Genomic DNA, 20,977 nt, shown 5'->3' with positions numbered 1-20,977 from the left:
CCTCCAGATTCTGTCCAAAAATCTCACAAATCGTTACACAGTATCTCTATGGTCATGTGCTCAAGTCGGATCTGTCCGATATTTCATATTCCATCCTAATTGGCTATAATTGGCTTTCACAGTTTGCAAGATTGCCCCGTTTTGAACAAAAGCCTCAAATCATGAACGCAGCAAACAATTTACGTGAAATCTTTAACACATTTTCTTACTAGGCTGAGGAATATATCCCACCCTTTTCACATTGGCCTGTTATAGCGCCACCAACAGGTTGATTTCTGCAAAACACATTTTTGGAACAAAATGCCTCAAATCATCCAATTGCCATCAAAGGCAAACATGTTTATATTACTCCTAAACATTTTGCCAAACATCTCACACAGTCCTATCCTCCTGGTGGAGACCTGTGCCCAGAAGGGCACTTTTTCTAGTTTTACCTGTATCAACAAAGAGCACCCATCTAAGAGACACTAACAGATCCCTGCATGCAGCGCTTCCATTCCTCTATTTTCTAAACAAAGTTTGTTGTTTCAATTAGTTTTAACACCCTCCTTATACATGGCTGTACCATCCTGCATGAAAATAAACCTTTTCAATGCACTCAAAGCGAAGATGTGATTCTAAAATTGTGATTGTGATTTTAACTGGCATCCTTTTGTTGTTCGGTTGCATTTACAGGTATGTCATGCGACTCCCCAGTGAAATAAAGTGAGGCAAACATTTTTATTTGATGTTGTTCAAGAGAACTAAAGGCAACTATATATGTTTTTTTAACCTTTAATCAAGAATGAAGGGGTGGAGGGAAGAGACAGCTAGACACATTGGCCCTAAAGAGAAACAAAGAATAAGAAAGAGAGAGAGATCGTCATGCAAGAGTATAGATAGCCTAATAACGTCTCGACAAACACAAGAGACACTGTTGAGAGAAACATGACGTATAGGGCATACAGATGTCACACCACGTCCTATAACAAAGAAAAAAAAGAGAAGGAAAGAGAGAGGGAGATGAGAGAGATATCAGTGGAAGTGTGGACTGTGGGGGGTTCTGAAGTGACTGACAACCATTCGTCAGTGGTGGAAAACGTACTCCGATTTCTTTGTATCAATTCTCGAACATAGAAATACTCTGTAAAAGTCCAGAATTCCAAATTTACTGGAGTAAAAGTACAAAGGTATTGGTAGTAAAATGTACTTAACCAAAAGTAGAAAGTACTCAGAATGTCCCATTTCACAAGCCTTCAAAAATGTATAAAGAATCTGGCTATTTTCAAATGGCTAGAAATGTATAGGGCTGAAGTGGTTAATGGATGTTTTGTAATAATAATCAAAAATAACTAAAAGTTTTCAAATGATTGTAGTTGTAATAATAATAATAATAATAATCTTTATTTATAGAGCACCTTTCAGACACAAGTGTAGTTCAAAGTGCTTTACATACAGTAAAAAGAAAATTCACATAAATGCAAAAAATTGAACAAGGGTAAAAAAAGTAATAGCTTCAAATCTGGTCAGTAGAATTTGTTGAATATTAGAAGTAAATTTAGATAAGGAATCATGAAGGAAACAGAATCAGTTAAAGGCGAGGTCATAGTAGTGGGTTTTTAGCCGCCTCTTAAAGTCATCAACTGAGGTTGCCAGTCTGATATGGAGAGGAAGAGAGTTCCACACCCTAGGTACGTAGCTGGCAAAGGCAGCTTCGCCGTGTCTTTTGCCATTAGTTGGAATTTCGATCAGCCGTTCAGTACCGAGTGACCTGAGGGGGCGAGCTGGGACATACTCATGGAGGCAGTCTGATAGATAGGAAGGCGCCAGACCCTTTTTTACTTTAAAAGCAAGTAAAAGAACTTTAAAATCTATCCTAAAATGTACAGGGATCCAGTGTAGGGATGCTAGTACTGGGGTAATGTTACAATTCTGGCTGCTGCGTTTTGGATTAGTTGTAGACGGTCCGTGGTCTTTTTTGTAGTGGAGTAAAAGTATGACGTTTGCCTCTGAGGTGTAATGGTAAAAGTACTGAAATTTGGAAATACTCCAGTAAAGTCAAAGTTTCTGAAAATCTCATGCGTCCCATGGGAGAAAATAAGGGCTGAGTATAGTGACAGACGGCCAGGGAGATGGCCTTGATGTTTACTTGTGCATCAGTATAATCATAATGAGTGATGGTGGGGGGTGTGAGGAAGATGACAAAATATATGAAACACTTTCAGACTTCAGTGGCTTGATGGGGGTCTTGGGAGGAAGATACGTGAGGTTTATTGCGACAGCTCGCGAGCGTTTTAAAAAATTCTGTATACCTCAAGGGTGCCCTGACTTAGACCTGATGAAACCTGCTCCCCCCCCCTCCCAGTACCATGTTTGCGAACGCAGTGAGCATTTACTATGAGACCCAGCAGATCCTGTCTGTCTGTCTGTGTGTGTCACGCTGTAACACCACCCGAGGGCGCAGCTGTATCACACACAAAAACACACACACACACACACACATGCATGCACACACGCACACACACACACACACACACACACACACACACACACACACACACACACACACACACACACAAACAACTTAACTTAATAAAAAAAACTTAACTTAAAAAAAACGTAACTTAAAAAAAAACGTAACTTAAAAAAACTTAACTTATATATATATATTAAAAAAAAAGAACAAAAAAAAAACCTTAAAGTACGTAATTTATTCTAATTGTTGTTATTGCAATTTACGAGCTGCGTTCGCTTCCCGCGTTTGCGCGTCTTACTTGTGATAATAGACTATACTGTAAGCCACTGCATGGTTCTCACATTGTGTGCCAAGGTAAATTGGCTGCTGACCTCCATCTGAATAAAGTGTCCATACAAAAAATAAAGAAGGAAAAAGAGAGCAACACCAACCCGACTATACCGGAAAAATCATTCTAAGAGTCATTATTGAATCAAAGCAATTTTTCATAATTATACTTTCTCAATCCTGTACATAATATGTAACCTCTGTGCCCAGAGTCACATTATTTCTATGTATCTTTTGTTTGCAATGTTCCATTTTGATGTACTTTATTATTTTCTATACAATCCGCTGGTCTATGAGATTTTGCTATTCATCCTCTGGACTATTATGCTACAAGAAGCCAGTGAGATGCATCTGTTGCTATGGCAACAATCAATGACTGGGAAGCCCCGCCCTAAGGCTCACCTATAGCCTGATTGATTGAGTGATGGGCAATCAGAATGTTTGGGCCACCTGGAGAGTTTGACTCAGTCAGTCCAGAGTGGAGGTGAAGTAGCCTGGCTAATAAGCCAGACTCAAATCACACTGTCGTGTGGCCATTTTTTTTTCCAACGGCTGATTCGGTCTGGCTTATTAGCCAGGCTAGAGGTGAAGAGTGAGACAGACAGTCTACTGAGAAGCAAGAGGATTTATCCCAACTCCCAAGTCTTGCTATATTCAATCTTTTTGGATATCTACCTTTGGATAAGAAGAACTTTGTTTCCATTGTGGAGTACCAATTTCCTGGATATAGAGAGTATGCGCATGCTTAAAGTGAATGGCACATCGAGTGGCAAATCAACAGGCAAAGTGAGTTTAACATCGTTTAATGTTGTTTAATGCAATCAGATAGGACTATTCTGTGTGGATGTATGGGCTGTCAAGGCCAGAAAGTAGTTTTTTGCCACTCAGTAGGCGTTCCTGCATAACTTCCTGGTTTGATGATGATGTCACGCGCATAACCTCTATTGGATTTCTATAAAGGACCAGACTTTGCTGAGGAGTTATAGTAAACCCTTTTGAGGCAGTTTTATTTCATTTTGATCTGATTAAGTGAACATTTTTGTTATTTGAAACTTTATTTTCCCTTTTGGTTTAATAAATTGCAGTTAAACTTATTTACTGTTTTTTTTTTTTGTGATTTATATTCTAAACTGACCCACCACCTCCCTCATTTGCTATAATTGGTTGTACAGTAAATATTGTTGCAACCGTTATATAAACATAATTTATTACAAACACAATTACATTTTTAATTGGAAAAAGTTTCAATTTGGGTCTCATTAATACACAGTGACACGGTGTTCATAATGAATACCCATGCACACAATATTTCATTAACGGAAGTATAGCACAGTTTCACAGGTTCTCTCACAGTCACCTCGCCTCTGCAGAGTCACTGCATGAAATTAATATTCTGCAGACAAAAAGGCTTGCAACCTGATAGATGAAAACTAATGAGAGCCCATGCAAAACTGCCCAAAAATCACTTTCACCTAGAAAATCCATTCACATTTTTTATAATTCAGCTGACTGGAGACACATGCTGGAACTTTTTACTTTGAAATGTTTTATAGTTTCTGAGTTATTTAATTTAAACGCCAAATGCATTCTCAATGGCGAAAACACAAACTTTGGCACCATGTATTAAAAATAAATGGCACCATGAATTAAAAATAAATCATTGTTTTGAATTTTTGATTTTCTTTATTAAAAAAAAAGAAAATATATATATATATATATATATATATATATATATATATATATATATATATATATATATATATATATATATTTATTTTCAAAGACGTCCACAGACGTCTTGGGCTCTGCCCGTGCGGTAATACCAAAGACGTCCACAGACGTCTTGGGCACAAAATGTGTATTTCACTTTCAATACTGATTCTGGAAAGTTCTTCAAAGATTCAGCGAATTCTTGACATGTTTTCCTATATAAAAATTGTTTAAATGTACATTTTCAGAAAACTTGTAAAATACAATAAATCATCTTCATGTAGGCCTAGTAATCAATTGGGGAAGTTTCAAGGTGATAACTATTTTTTTTAAAACCATCCTATTCACCTATCATAGGTGAAAATAACAATGTGTGAAATACGAAAGAGCTATTCCTGTGAAAGGGTTATCATATATTAATGTACTTATATTGGCTTTACCCACACATTTGACATTCATAGCCCAATTTTGGGGCTCATGCTTCGGGGCCACTTGCCACCAGTGATGTATTGTAAAGTAACTATCTCAAAATTGTACTCAAGTACTGTACTTTTTTTTACTGTAATTTTGAGGTGTTTTTGTATTATTATTTATTGTATTTTACTAAAAAAAAAAAGGTCCCAATTGCCCATGTCCCTATAGCCTAGACCCTAGACTATACTTATGTTATTGGAGTTGCTGTATCCATAATGGTGGGAAATTATTCTTTACTAAAGTCATATAGCTGCAAAAACTGTGTGCATCTGTTTGTAGCAATCCCTCATTTGTTGTAATAATATATGAATTTTCTTTTATACAATGCTTTACAACAGTGGTTCTCAACCAGTGGTCCAGGGACCAGCGGTGGTCCTTGAGGGGGTTCCAGGTGGTCCCCAGCTAAATGATGGAGAGTTGGTTATCAAATGGACCCTTATGGATCTTTAACTCTAGAGAGTGCAAAATTAAACCAAATGAACCCTTAAGGGTCCATTTGGATTTGTTTTACGCTCTCAAGAGTTACATAATAATTAAACATCTGCTTTACTTAATTTACAAGTCTACATAATTAGAGAAGGTATAAAATAATTGTTATTTTGATCAACGTTTGGCTGTTGTCTCTCCTATGGCATTGGTACCAACATCAATACAGCATGGAATTGTGGGCAAAACGGCCAAAACCTGATGAAAAGACACCAAAATATTGTACGTTTTGGGTCTGAGAGGCTAAATCTTCATCCAATGGTGGTCCGTGGCTCAAATAGGCCTATCTCACAGCATTTCCCGCCCCCTTTTTACGCCCCCTTTTAGAGCTAGTGGTGTTATTTGTTTTGCGGTCCATAGGCTTCCATGTTAAAAGAGGTATTTTCACAAGCCACAAACTACCGTTTTGTAAAGGTAAGGTTTATTCTACTTATTTGAGTTGTTATACCATTGTGTTTTCTTCATATTATTATCGGTCTTTGACATTTTAACATTAGGAAATGTACTTAGATTCTCCAGAGAAATATGTAAAATGCCTAATGTTAAATGACACCACTATCTACCGGAAGTGGGCGTGGAAAGGGGGCTGTGAGATAGGCCTATGCCTAATAAATAATGGGCCTTGATATGATAAAGGCTGAAAACCAATGCTTTACAACATATTGTCTGTGGCTATGCCGCCCTCTGCTGACCGACAAGTGTTATGACTACTTGGGACCATGGCTACAACAGAACCACACAGAGAGGACTCAACATGTTGTTACGGACCATGGTCCTTCTGAGTATTTGTTATTGTTATGGTGGTAATTGGTTAAGCTGTGAATAATATTTATAGTATGGAAATGTTGGTCTTCTGTGGATGGCTTGTATTATAATTTGTTTCTTTCTGTGTTTCATGTAAGGTATTGAATGGAGTATGTTGGAGAGTGAGAGAGGCTGATGGCTGGCAGTGAATGATTGAATGCAGACTTGGCTGTGAGATTGATAGGTCCCTGCTCGGACCTGCCCCTCCTTCCTGATTGGGTGTCCTCACCCACACCCTAATCCCAATTGGCTGGGCCTAGTTGGCTGTTGCCTATAGAGCGTAGCACAATATTTTGGACCAAACAAATAATTACAACGAAGAAAAACAACAAAAAGTGTTGTAACCTGCCGTTTTTTTCTTCTTTCTAATTATTTGTTCGGTCCAAAATATCGTGTTTGTTGTCATGAGTTGTCACGACTCGAGTTGGCTTTGTCCGCGGCGTAACCGTCTTTAAATAAATACTTTATGAAAAGTCTATGAGGAAAATGAACGGAGAATCATTTCCTGGGCCCTGGTAGGGGGCGGGACTGCGACGCTCTATACATGCTCAGTTGAAAAGTTCTTAGTGGGGACGACAGCAGTTTGCAGCAGAGACTCTGTTCCTCTTGTCCGCCACCCTTTGCCTGCCTTTTTGTTTGCTTTAGTTTCTTTGAATTCGATTCCCTTCTGTGTTCAGTAAGTTATGCCTTAGTTCCTTTTTGTTATCTCCCAGCCATTAGTATTTCAGTTTGTTCCCTTTTATGAGTATTAAAATCCTCAGTGTTATTGATGTTCCTGTGTTCTATTTGTACTTTATACCTAATGTAACTCCCTGCTACTGCCATCCTGTAGGGGTGTTGGGACCTTGTTGTTGTTCCTTATTGTCATGTTGTTAGTTAGGGTTTAATATTGTATTTTTGTTTCTTCTTTGTTAGGGATTGAGTTAGGGGTAAACCTTTTGTTTTCTATAGTTAGACTATTTTCTCTACAAATGTAACTAGCACCATGAAGCCAATACTTATTTTGAACTGAAAAGAACAAAGAATTGAATCAATTGTCTATGTTGACAAAGAAAAGAGCGATAATAAAACTTAAAGTTATTTTTGAAAACTGTCTCCTCCATTATGTTATTTCCCCTTACCCTAGACATGGGGTCGTAACACATGTGCAGAACACAATACGCTCTATATGCACACAGAATAACTCTTCCTACTTCAGGGCCCCTAAGTTTTGCCTGACATACTGTATAGTGGGTGCCACGGTACACTATGACATAGTGGGTGCCACGGTACACTATGACATAGTGGGTGCCACGGTACACTATGACATAGTGGGTGCCACGGTACACTATGACATAGTGGGTGCCACGGTACACTATGATATAGTGGGTACCAGGGTACACTATGACATAGTGGGTGCCACGGTACACTATGGCATAGTGGGTGCCAGGGTACACTATGACATAGTGGGTGCCACGGTACACTATGGCAATAGTGGGTGCCACGGTACACTGGCAATAGTGGGTGCCACGGTACACTATGACATAGTGGGTGCCACGGTACACTATGGCAATAGTGGGTGCCACGGTACACTATGGCAATAGTGGGTGCCACGGTACACTATGGCAATAGTGGGTGCCACGGTACACTATGACATAGTGGGTGCCACGGTACACTATGGCAATAGTGGGTGCCACGGTACACTATGGCAATAGTGGGTGCCAGGGTACACTATGGCAATAGTGGGTGCCACGGTACACTATGGCAATAGTGGGTGACACGGTACACTATGGCAATAGTGGGTGCCACGGTACACTATGGTAATAGTGGGTGCCACGGTACACTATGGCAATAGTGGGTGCCACGGTACACTATGGCAATAGTGGGTGCCACGGTACACTATGGCAATAGTGGGTGCCACGGTACACTATGGCAATAGTGGCAGCCAAGTTTATGGATTTTTTACAGGACTTTGATGACTCACTCCCAAATTTCCACCGTAGTCTGAAAACTCACCTCTTCAGACTCCATCTTAGCCCGTAGCACTTGCCGTAGGACTTGCACCAGCCGCAACGACCTTAGAGGCGTATGCAAAGGCTAAACTCATGTAATTTAGATATTGACATATAGCACTCTATAGACACTCTATAGATCTACAAGCTCATAGCGCGCCACCGAGTGGCGCGCTACGAGCTTGTAGGTCTGCTATTTTTTGGAATATCGTGAAAATGAGGCACAAATCATTGAACATATATTCTTTCGGAAGACTTTTTTTTTATTTCGACGTCAAGCCTAAATGGGTTAAAAGTGCTTCTTTCACATATAAAGTTTGATTTGATAATCATCCGAAGCCAGTAGTCGTACAGTCTAGAACCTCTCCTGTGTCTTCTCACTCTCTCCAGGTCACTTCCACCTCATCCGTTCTGTGCCTCTGGGTAATCCACGAGTCCTCTAACTTCGTCACGTGTCCCGATCTGAACATCTCCCAGCCGGCCTGTGCGATCATTGCGCCGTTGTCGATGCAGAACCTTTCGTCGGTGGCAAACATCTTGGCGTTCCTGCAGGCGCACATCTCCGACATCATCTCCTGCAACCTTCGATTGCAGCCGACTCCCCCGACCACGAGCACCTCCCGGGAGCCGCAGTGGGCCACGGCTCTCTCCGTGATCTCCACCAGCATGGCGAAGACGGTCTCCTGCAGGGAGAAGCACAGGTCCTCCGCCGTGCACTGCCCGGAGCTCAGCATCTTGTGGGCGGCCTCCTCGACGTACGATAGAATCCCCGAAAACGACACGTCCATCCCCTTGACCGCGTACGGCAGCTCCACATATCGGGTCCCCTTCTTGGCCATCTGCTCCACGTTGTACCCGGGACTGGGGTCGTTGGAGATCTTGATCACTCTGGCGAACCTGTCCAAACAGTTTCCGACCGCAATGTCGAGGGTCTCTCCGAATATTCGGTACCGCCGGTCGGAGTACGCGATGACCTGCGTGTTCCCGCCACTGACGTAGAGCACAGTGGGGTTGTCGGCCCGGGTGATTTGGCGGCCCATCTCGATGTGCCCGACGCAGTGGTTGACGGCGACCAGGGGCTTCCCCCACAGCTGGGCCACTGTGCGCGCCACCAGGGCCACCGTTACCAACGGAGCGCCCATACCGGGACCTTTGGTGAACGCCACGCAGTCGATATCCGAAGGCCTCAGTTGGGCTTCCTCTAGCGCCTCCTTCAGTATGGTCAATATGACGCCACGGTGATGCCTGGCCGTGTCACTGGGCAGGAAGCCTTGGCCAGGGGGCGTGACGTAGGTGCGTCTGGGGTTGGAAAGTACCACCCCATCCTTCATAATGCCTATGCCGATTTTATTGGCACTGCCCTCGAAGCCAATCACGACAGTCATGACTAAATTATCTAAATAGTTTATTATCTACTGATAGTCATGTATGGTAGTATATATAAGTTTGTGTTAACGCAAGGGTAGGAAGTACAGTAGAAACTATGAACAGGAGAGCAGAAAGACACTGGGAAACAATCTCTCTGGCAAATAATGCGTGCCAGATGTTGGTGCTGGAAGATGGTGACTTAATATATGACTTGTACTGTATATATACGGCCAGCCCTGCTGATGTCAGTGATGACATCATGCTCTGACGTCACTCTGCGAGAGTCACAAGCACAATATTCAATACTAGTATCCAAAAGTACATTTTTGAGTGGTGTAAACCACTCCTACAACTGGCTTTTTTGAGTGGTGTAAACCACTCCTACAACTGGCTTTTTTTGAGTGGTGTAAACCACTCCTACAACTGGCTTTTGTGTGCAGAAAAAAATGAGCATGGTTGCTATGTTCAAAATAATTTCTGACGTAATTAAATCACACCCGGGTGAACTGGATGACCGTAGCAACCGTGGTCATTTTTTCTGCACAAAAAAAGCCAGTTGTGAAATCACATCCGGGTGTGATTTCATTACGTCAGACATTACGTCAGACCACAGCTGATCAGTCTATCTAAGACCTTACACCACTCAGTTCACACGGGTGTGATTTTTATTTCTTTTAATGCTGTAAAATCTTGTACATTAACCACTCCAAAAAAGCATAAACGCAATGCAACGTGACTCGTTTCCACCATATTTTCACTATACTGTACTGTAGCCTAAATGGTTAATTCCTATATTTCTTAGGTTTGGGTCCCAAGAGTGCTAGAAATGTAATGGAGTCAAAAGTACAATATTTCTATTTGAAAAGTATAGCGGAGTGAAAGTCATGAGCTCACATTACTCAAGTAAATGTACTTACTGTCACCACTGGCTGTTTAGCTTAATGATTGTGAGGTATTAGTTGTACTACACACATGTACCCATTCATAAACTTCTCTCTGCTTGTTGCTTAATGCAGATATTCTTCGTCGTGCAGGTTTTTGGGGGAATGCAACTATATTTTTTATATAATTTTTAATGAAAAAAAGGATTTAGCAGTACTCAATGTGGAGCTTATTTGAAGTCTGAAAAACAACTTTTTTTTTTTTTTTACTTTATTGAGTACATGAGTGCATGAGTACATTGAGTACATGTACAATTCTTTGTAGCAAATACATTTTCTTTTCAGATTTGTTTCTACATGTTTCATGTCACTGTTGTTAGCTGACTTTGACCCATTTTCTTCTTTTTTTTTGTGCATACATACATCCCTTCACATTATTTCAACACAAAAAAACACAGAAATAAAAATAAAAAGAGGGTAGGCCCATGTTAGACTAAACATTCATTTTTATCTGTAGACCTATAAGGGTAAGGTACATTTAATACAAAATATACAGAAAAAAATATACAGGCATAGGAAATAAAAAAATAGAGAGAGAAAATAATAGAAATAAGGAAATGAATGGTGTGTGTGTGGGGGGGGGGGGGTAGGCTTTGTTAGGCTTTGTTTTGTGATGTTTGTAGTTCTTCCATTTCCTTTTTATTTCTCATTTGTTTGTTTGTGTTACTGAATACTTAGGTCTTTCATCTTCATAGCAAGTTGTTTTTAAAACTCTAGCTACTGGATGTGAACTTCAAAGACGCAAAAATCAGTAATTAAGTTCTGAGGGAAAAGTCTTATAAGAATGTAGGGCCCACTCATTGTTTCTGACAACTTGTCAACGGTAAAAAGTGCATAGCAAATATGTGTTGGGTCTCCCTGTTCCTATTAAGCACGGAGCTCACAAACTACATAAATATTCAGTTTTTCCAATAACAATGCTACATGTTTTATTTGTATTAAATTATGTGTTTTCAGTGTGTTAAAGCTGCCTGTCACAATGTTGCGCTTTTTCACCAATTTTGATATAGCTTAGAAAGGTTTGGGCCCTTCATTATTTTTGAGGGGGCTGATTTGACTGGCCAGTTTTGTGTTTGTGTGTACAACGGTTTGATGATTTGATTGGCTGAGCACGTATGATGATAAGAGCACCCCTCACTTCACACAAGTGTGATTTTAAATGTTTGTTGCGTTCACACGGGCAGATTAAACGATGCAGTCTACCATTCATTGTAAATGGAAGTAAATTAAGTAAATTCCTCTCAGGTTGGACAAAATTGGATTATTTTGTTTTTCAACTGATTCTAGCTAGGATAAAAAAAATCTACCCTAATCTGCAAATACCCTAAATTTGCCTTTATCCAAGATGGCCCTATTGATAACCTATTATAAGGCAATATTTTCTAAATGTCCTTATGCTTTAAGTAGCATGTGACATGTCAAACTCGGGGGGTTTCATGCTTCTGAATCCATTCCAATCATTAGTTTTGCATGAAAAACACTCCTTGAACTAAATTTGGCCATAGCCACATACCCAAATGTCCCCATGCTGACCTCATCACATTTGTGATGACGGCTATGTCCGTTTTTAGCCCAATGAGTGTTTTTTGTGCAAAACGAATGCTTGGAATTGATTCAGAAGCATGAAAACCCCCTAGTTTGACATGTCACATACTACTTGAAGCATAATGAAATTTAGAAAATATTGCCTTATTATAATAGGTTGTCAATGGTGGCATCTTGGATTAAGGAACATTTAGGGTATTTGCAGTGAGCAGATTAGGGTAGATTTTTTATCCTGGCTAGTAGACCTAGGGCTCCATTTTCGTCACCGCTAAACCCCTTATCCCTAAACTTCTTTGCCTTTTTTTTTACTATTTTGCAAAACATTTTTGAATAGTTAAAATGGCCAGTCTACAAGCTCACAACGTGTCAATGTAGATTGGCTAGTTGAACTATTCAAAAATGCTTTTCAAAATAGTAAAAAAAGGCAAAGAAGTTTAGGGATAAGGGGTTTAGCGGTGACGGAAATGGAGCCCTAAATGTCCTGTCAGAATCAGGTGAGAAACAAAAATAATCCAATTTTGTCCAACCTCTGCCATTTAATTATTGGACTACAAGGAGATCTCTTTATCTGTCAGTCCTAGTCCCTTTTATGCCCATGGAGTTCCCTGATGTCATCAGCATAATATGCCCATATGCTGATGATGCCACATCATCATCACAGCATATGCCGCATATGCCACGTGCCTATATATGGGCATGTCTGTTGGATCGGCTGCTGGACAACCGCATAATATCTAAACGATTGATGGCAGGCACCGCACTCCCTTGAGTCCTTGCTGATATAGGCGCGCCGAGTTTGAAATCAGTTGGTCCCATATAAGCACATGACCATGGTGATGGCGGTCAAAACTGTGGCTCTGGACAACTGGATCTCCATATATGGGCGTACATATCGGGTTTGGATATGGTTAGGTTATGTCTGAGTCATAGTGATGTGGCCTTGGTCCGCCTGCCCTCCTATAGCCAATTTTAACCTGGGACGTATCCTCAGTGATGTATCCCACGGTCATCGGGGTTTCGGGTCTCCCAACATCATACCCCTCACTCGGGTGACCCAGCCGAGGTGATCAAGTCCCGATTTACGTCCCAGTAGCTACCCTCGATCAGTCCCATTAGGGAAAAACCAGGGCCACACAATCCGTTCCTCCTGAACTACTCTGCCGGGACTGGGAGGTACCATTCTGGCGTGTGGAAGGACTAGGCTCTGTGGGTTGACTCCTGTCACGTCCACTTCTGCTCTCACCAGGTCCAGCCCCTGCGCGTTGCACCAGACTCCCAGCACCAGGCACTTTATTCAGGAATGGTGGATTCTCGAGCCGCAATGGTTCCGCAGGCTCCACCTTGCCCTTGGTGGTGCCGCAGGCTCCGCTTGAGGCTTGAATGGCCCTCCTAAAGGCCTCACCGTGGGTTTGTTGGGCTTCTTCCTCACGGAAGACACAGGCTGGGGCGCCAACCCATACTGCTCCCGGGTGCCGTCTACATTCCGGCTGCCACCCATCTCTCCGGTGGTCACGTAGTCTATTCCTATGAGTCATTTTTTCAAAAGGGCACATTTGTCCAGAGGGAAAAGGGTATGGGGGTGCTCTAGCACCCCCTAGTATCTATCTGTGCACGCCACTGATCTGCCTCCATCTCACCCTGTTCTCAGCCTCCTCTTCTCTCACACCAACTAACTTCATGTCCTCTTTCACTACATCCATACATCTTCTCTTTGGTCTTCCTCTAGGCCTCCTGCTTGGCAGTTCCAACCGCAACATCCTTGTACGTGTCCAAACCATCTCAATTGCCTCTCTGGCTTTATCTCCAAAACATTTCTTATTTTGATGTCAGGACATTGGCCCTTAGGTGTTTTCATATTTTCTAATATGGCCCCCTTTGAAATACGTTTGGACTTTGGCCACCCCTGACCTATTGCATCAAACATGGGGTCCTTGAACTGAAACATGTTATTAGACCACGTTATGGTATATGAATAGACTATACAGACGAAAAGAACCATGCATGAAAGCAACACACCTAATTATAGCAGCTGTGTAACAGCCATGCCATGCCAGTAATGCCCACTCCCCTGCTGTGACTCACTGTGTGTGTGTGTGTGTGTGTGTGTGTGTGTGTGTGTGTGTGTGTGTGTGTGTGTGTGTGTGTGTGTGTGTGTGTGCGCGTGTGCGTGTGCGTGTGCGTGTGCGTGTGCGTGTGCGTGTGCGTGTGCGTGTGCGTGTGCGCGTGCGCGCAAGGGGGTGCCGGACGGTCCTTGGGCCGAGGGATCCTCTCTCACGGCCACCGGATAGCAACAGGAGGGCGGACGTTATTCCTAAAGTGTGACGGCGGCACGGAAATGGGTATATTGATGCATGGCTGGGTTGGTGGGGTGTATCGGGTTTTACGCATGGCGTCTCCCCTCCAAGCGGGCAGTGGTGGAAAAAGTACTCAGTACTCAAGTAGCTACTTGTTTTTACTTAGGGGCGACTCACACGGTCGCAACAGATTGATGTATGCTTGTTGTATACAAAGGGTGTGACACAGCTTGCCCCAATGCATTTCCAATGGGAGTCACATGGTTTGACACAACATTTGTGTTGTATGAGGGGGAGGGGGGCAGTCGAAACACAGCTGAAAGCCATACAACAGCTTGTAGTCCAAAATGTTGTATCAAACCATGTGACTTCCATTGGAAATGCATTGGGGCGGCCATGACACTTACATCTTGCTTACATCTAGCATGCATCAATGTTGTATGCTAGATCGAAAGGTGTGAGTGAGGAGGCCTCACTCACACGGTCGCAACAGATTGATGTATGCTTGTTGTATACAAAGGGTGTGACACAGCTTGCCCCAATGCATTTCCAATGGGAGTCACATGGTTTGACACAACATTTGTGTTGTATGAGGGGGAGGGGGGCAGTCGAAACACAGCTGAAAGCCATACAACAGCTTGTAGTCCAAAATGTTGTATCAAACCATGTGACTTCCATTGGAAATGCATTGGGGCGGCCATGACACTTACATCTTGCTTACATCTAGCATGCATCAATGTTGTATGCTAGATCTAAAGGTGTGAGTGAGGCCTAAGGCCTCACTCACACGGTCGCAACAGATTGATGTATGCTTGTTGTATACAAAGGGTGTGACACAGCTTGCCCCAATGCATTTCCAATGGGAGTCACATGGTTTGACACAACATTTGTGTTGTATGAGGGGGCGGGGGGCAACGAAACACAGCCGAAAGCCATACAACAGCTTGTAGTCCAAAATGTGGACTACAAACCAGGTGACTTCCATTGGAAATGCATTGGGGCGGCCATGACACACAACATTCATACAACAAGCATGCATCAATGTTGTATGCTAGATCGAAAGGTGTGAGTGAGGCCTAATAGGCCTATTAAAGTAAAAGTATCAATAATGCAATGTGTATAAATACTTTAAGTAGGTGTATACAGAATTCAAATTTTACTTAAAATATTAGTAGGCTATAATAATGTAGCCTACTTAAAGTGCCAAAAGTATAAAGTACCCATTATGCAGACTAGCAGATCTAAAAGCTCATAATGGTGCACATTGTGAGATTGTTTTTCAAAAGGCCGAAATGTAGCCTACATAGTGGTTAATGTAGCCAATGTTTTGTAATAATAATAATCAAGATTTACAAAGTATTAACTATAACTAAAGTTTTTAAATTATTGTAGTGGAGTTAAAGTAGGATACCATATAGCTGCAGGTAAATTTGCAAATGTTCAAGTTTTTCTTCTTTCTAATTATTTGTTGGGCCCCCAAAAAATTGTTATCTTTAAATAAATACTTTTTGAAACGCCTAATGCCTATGGGGAAAATGAATGGGGAATTATTTCCTCACGCGACGCTCTATGGAACAGAGCTAGTGATTGGGAGGGAAGCAAAAGCAAAGTTCAGTTCTTTGTTTACCCAGGGTGAATGGACTAAGCTCGAGATGCTTGTTTACAGCCAGACCCTGCTCATAGAACATTTCATGGTAGGGGTTCAATAGCCTGGCTAATAAGCCAGACCGAATCAGCCGTTGGCAAAAAATAATTTGAGTCTGGCTTATTAGCCAGGCTAGGGGTGCAATGCCCTTGCTCAAGGGCACTTCAGCGGTGGCGATTTTAACAACGTGCCGGTCCGGGGATTCGAACTGCCGACCTTCCGATAACAAGACCGCTCCGCAAACCGTTCGTCCAACGCTGCCCAAGGAAGGGGCAGACGAGACGAGGTCTCCTTGGCAACATTTTCAGTGAGCAATGGGGGGTCGGGACTCGTTTTCAATATCACCCCGGCGTCCGCGTTTTGTATAAATAAATTGCTTACATTTATGATAAATAACTCATTGCCATTCATTGCTTCGGGGGGGGGGGGGGCAAAATTAAATAAAAAAGGAGTCTCTGTGATGTAGTGGAGTAGAAAAAGTAGCCGTACTGAACTGGAGGAATACTCCAGTAAAGTGAAAAAGAAGAAAAAGTACTTACAGTACTTGAGTAAATGTTATGTAGCCTATACGTAAATCTCCAAATCCCGACTCTCGACTTTTCTCAATTTAAAAATGATAGACACTTTACCATTGCTCTGGCGACTTGGCAAGTCCTGCACATAAATTAATAGCAGTCAGACCTATAGAAGTAACAAGTTGTGAGCTTGTAGAGTGGCTATATTTTCGAGCTGTATAATAAATGTCACGTTATAATGTGTAGGCTGGCTAATACAAGTTCACGCGCGCACATTGTCAGCATGTAGGCACAGTGACATGCATTCAATGGTGCGCCCTTAATTACCTAAACATGAGAGAGATGTGCCATATAATATACGCACGATGCGCACAGAGTACAGCATCTTGCAATGGGTCTGGTCCACAAGATTCGATACTCCACCAAGATACCCATGTACCTGTGTATAGATACTTCCTTAATGTTAACGAAGTCCACACCCACAACACCAGAGGGAGTGCAACGAATCATGTTCAACCCAGATTCGGCACAAACAAGGGACTAAATTATTTTCGCTCCTATGCCACCAAAATGTGGAACGCCCTACCAACAGTCATTAAGACATGCAAATCCCTTGACTCCTTCAAAACCGCTCTCAAAGGGCACCTACGGATGGCTGCAATTCGAAACTGGCCCCCGTAAAATCTGAATCCCCCCCACCGCCCCCCCCCCCTTTTTCCCCTCACTGTATATGTTTCTTTCCCCTTTTTACCTCCATTATGATGAATTCCTGTACTGTTCTTTGTCTATATATAGAAGTGTCTATTTGTACGTCTCTAAATGTTTTGATGAATTGAACATGGTGGACCCTGTTGTAAACAAGTGTAATGCTTAATTGGGTCGTCCACTCACAGTTAACAGCCTTTGTATTGAGTTTGTGCTTGAAATGTACTGTAATTCTGCAAACTGTTAATACAATTTTCAATTAATCAATCAATCAATTCCATTCACACCTCTCTCTCTCTCTCTGCACTCTCTCTCTCTCTCTCTCCTCGCATGACCATGACCATGAAATGGAGAGCAAAATACAGCACGATATAGTTTCACATGCGGCTATGCACACACCACGCATAGACTTGTTGGTGTAGGCTACTGCGCAATGGCATTTGGCCTGGGTCCTTATTGGTAGGGTAATATCCACAGTTTATCCGTAGCGGTCCGCAATGAACCTATTGTTCAAGCTTCGCACTCCAATACAAATGAAACTATTTGAATAAAGGTTGTACACATCAGTGAAATTAACCTCTGGGAAAATCCCTAATTGATGGCATGGCTAACAGGACTTGGGCACTACCCATCTCTCTATATCATTTGATAAAGGCATATTAAAAACATGACTTGTACACCCAATGAAAATATAAACTTCACAGAATATATACCACTTCGAATTATAACAATCGGTTGAAGATTATCTGAATATCACACAAGTAAAATCTCAACTTCTTTGCGCAACGGGCCATTGCGCTGAGGACTGGCAGTGTGGACGCTGCATGTGGACGCAACACTTGGAGCTTGTAGATACACGGAATGACGATAAACATTTCACAGAATATATACCACTTTGAATTAAAACAATCGGTTGTGCTTAGCACTCGGCACCAATACAAATTAAATCACCAGTCCGCACTGGACTAGTAGGCTGATATATTTATTATTGGATGCAGCAGAGCAGAGCCTTTGCTCACTGCAGTTGATGCAACATAATACGTTTTAAAGTTGTTAACAGTGATATATAAACATGAACAATTGGATAGATATCTGTGTAGTTTCCATGCAGGCACAAGCTGCATTTCTCACCTAATTATAGTAAAAATGATATGCGCTAATAAGCGGTGACATCAAGAAATGTGCGTTTTGCAAAAGATCCAGAGTGGTGTGGCCTGGGCCTCTTCTGTCACTATCCAGTCGGACTTTTCTGGGACTCAGGAGACTACAACTAAACTCCGCCCATTGGGATACAAAACAGCCCTTCTCTCCTATTGGTTGGTGGTTAACCCCACCCTCTGTGTTGTGTGGATGTTGTGTGTATGGTGCGCCTACAAGCTGTTGTATGGCTTTCGGCTGTGTTTCGACTGCCCCCCCTCCCCCTCATACAACACAATGTTGTGTCAAACCATGTGACTCCCATTGGAAATACATTGGGCGGCCATGACACAACACAGCATTGATCCAACGAGCACGAGAATTGCATTAAAGGTGTGAGCTCAGCCTAAGGCCTCACTCACACGGTTGCAACAGATTGATGTATGCTTGTTGTATACAAAAGGTGTAACACAGCTTGCCCCAATGCATTTCCAATGGGAGTCACATGGTTTGACACAACATTTGTGTTCTATGAGGGGGAGGGGGGCAGTCGAAACACAGCCGAAAGCCATACAACAGCTTGTAGTCCAAAATGTTGTATCAAACCATGTGACTTCCATTGGAAATGCATTGGGCGGCCATGACACTTACATCTTGCTTACATCTAGCATGCATCAATGTTGTATGCTAGATCGAAAGGTGTGAGTGAGGAGGCCTCACTCACACGGTCGCAACAGATTGATGTATGCTTGTTGTATACAAAGGGTGTGACACAGCTTGCCCCAATGCATTTCCAATGGGAGTCACATGGTTTGACACAACATTTGTGTTGTATGAGGGGGCGGGGGGCAACGAAACACAGCCGAAAGCCATACAACAGCTTGTAGTCCAAAATGTGGACTACAAACCATGTGACTTCCATTGGAAATGCATTGGGGCGGCCATGACACACAACATTCATACAACAAGCATGCATCAATGTTGTATGCTAGATCGAAAGGCCTATTAAAGTAAAAGTATCAATACTGCAATGTGTATAAATACTTTAAGTAGGTGTATACAGAATTCAAATTTTACTTAAAATATTAGTATAATAATGTAGTCTACTTAAAGTGCCAAAAGTATAAAGTACGTGTCCATTATGCAGACTAGCAGATCTAAAAGCTCATAATGGTGCACATTGTGAGATTGTTTTTCAAAAGGCCGAAATGTAGCCTACATAGTGGTTAATGTAGCCAATGTTTTGTAATAATAATAATCAATAATAATAATCAATAGTTAATACAAAGTATTAACTATAACTAAAGTTTTTAAATGATTGTAGTGGAGTTAAAGTAGGCTACCATATAGCTGCAGGTAAATTTGCAAATGTTCAAGTTTTTCTTCTTTCTAATTATTTGTTGGGCCCCCAAAAAATTGTTATCTTTAAATAAATACTTTTTGAAACGCCTAATGCCTATGGGGGAAATGAATGGGGAATTATTTCCTCACGCGACGCTCTATGGAACAGAGCTAGTGATTGGGAGGGAAGCAAAAGCAAAGTTCAGTTCTTTGTTTACCCAGGGTGAATGGACTAAACTCGAGATGCTTGTTTACAGCCAGACCCTGCTCATAGAACATTTCATGGTAGGGGTTCAATAGCCTGGCTAATAAGCCAGACCGAATCAGCCGTTGGCAAAAAATAATTTGAGTCTGGCTTATTAGCCAGGCTAGGGGTGCAATGCCCTTGCTCAAGGGCACTTCAGCGGTGGCAGTTTTAACAACGTGCCGGTCCGGGGATTCGAACTGCCGACCTTCCGATAACAAGACCGTTCCGCAAACCGTTCGTCCACCGCTGACCCAGGGAGGAGCAGACCCGCAGACGACACGAGGTGCCCCTGGCAACATTTTCAGTGAGCAATGGGGAGTCGGGACGCGTTTTCAATATCACCCCGGCGTCCGCGTTTTGTATAAATAAATTGCTTACGTTCATGCTAAATAACTCATTGCCATTCATTGCTTCGGGCGGGGGGGGGGGGGGGGGGGGCAAAATTAAATAAAAAACATTTCACCGCGCAATATGTCGGGCTAGCCCGCCCAAAAGAGTCTTGCCCCAATGCATTTCCAATGGGAGTCACATGGTTTGACACAACATTTGTGTTGTATGAGGAAATTGACTATTAATAGTTTAATTTCAAAGCAACATGGATATACGGTCTTTTTTCAAGGCAAAATATAAAGTAATTCAGAAGAAGCTGTTTGCAGCACTAGTGTCCGCACTCCGCACTCCTGCAGCAACACAGCGAGGCCTGGCCTGGGCATGACGACGGCTCTGAGACGAAAGACGGTCAGCGGAGAGGATGCTACCTGCGTGCCGCCTGTGAGGAACGATGAGCCGGGGAGGGAAGCAAAAGCAAAGTTCTTTGTTTACCCAGGGTGAATGGACTAAGCTCGAGATGCTTGTTTACAGCCAGACCCTGCTCATAGAACATTTCATGGTAGGGGTTCAATAGCCTGGCTAATAAGCCAGACCGAATCAGCCGTTGGCAAAAAATAATTTGAGTCTGGCTTATTAGCCAGGCTAGGGGTGCAATGCCCTTG

The 20,977-nt window shown here is 42.3% G+C and overlaps 1 protein-coding gene across 1 annotated transcript; it reads right to left on the bottom strand.

Annotated features, from left to right (window-relative positions):
* Positions 1–8,624: 8,624 nt before the first annotated feature.
* On the bottom strand, positions 8,625–10,987 carry LOC306917699 (tRNA N6-adenosine threonylcarbamoyltransferase-like; the record flags this gene model as incomplete). Its single annotated transcript, XM_079530607.1, has 1 exon — positions 8,625–10,987. Exon 1 carries the CDS (start codon positions 9,630–9,632, stop codon positions 8,625–8,627), a length of 1,008 nt encoding a protein of 335 aa, XP_079386733.1. The 5' UTR covers positions 9,633–10,987.
* Between the last annotated feature and the right edge of the window lie 9,990 nt (positions 10,988–20,977).

Source organism: Electrona antarctica, assembly GCF_951216825.1.
Source record: "Electrona antarctica genome assembly, contig: SUPER_24_unloc_1, whole genome shotgun sequence".
Taxonomy (NCBI): Eukaryota; Metazoa; Chordata; class Actinopteri; order Myctophiformes; family Myctophidae; genus Electrona; species Electrona antarctica.
The sequence above is the reverse complement of the archived record's forward strand: the minus strand, read 5'-3'. Positions and strand labels throughout refer to the sequence as shown.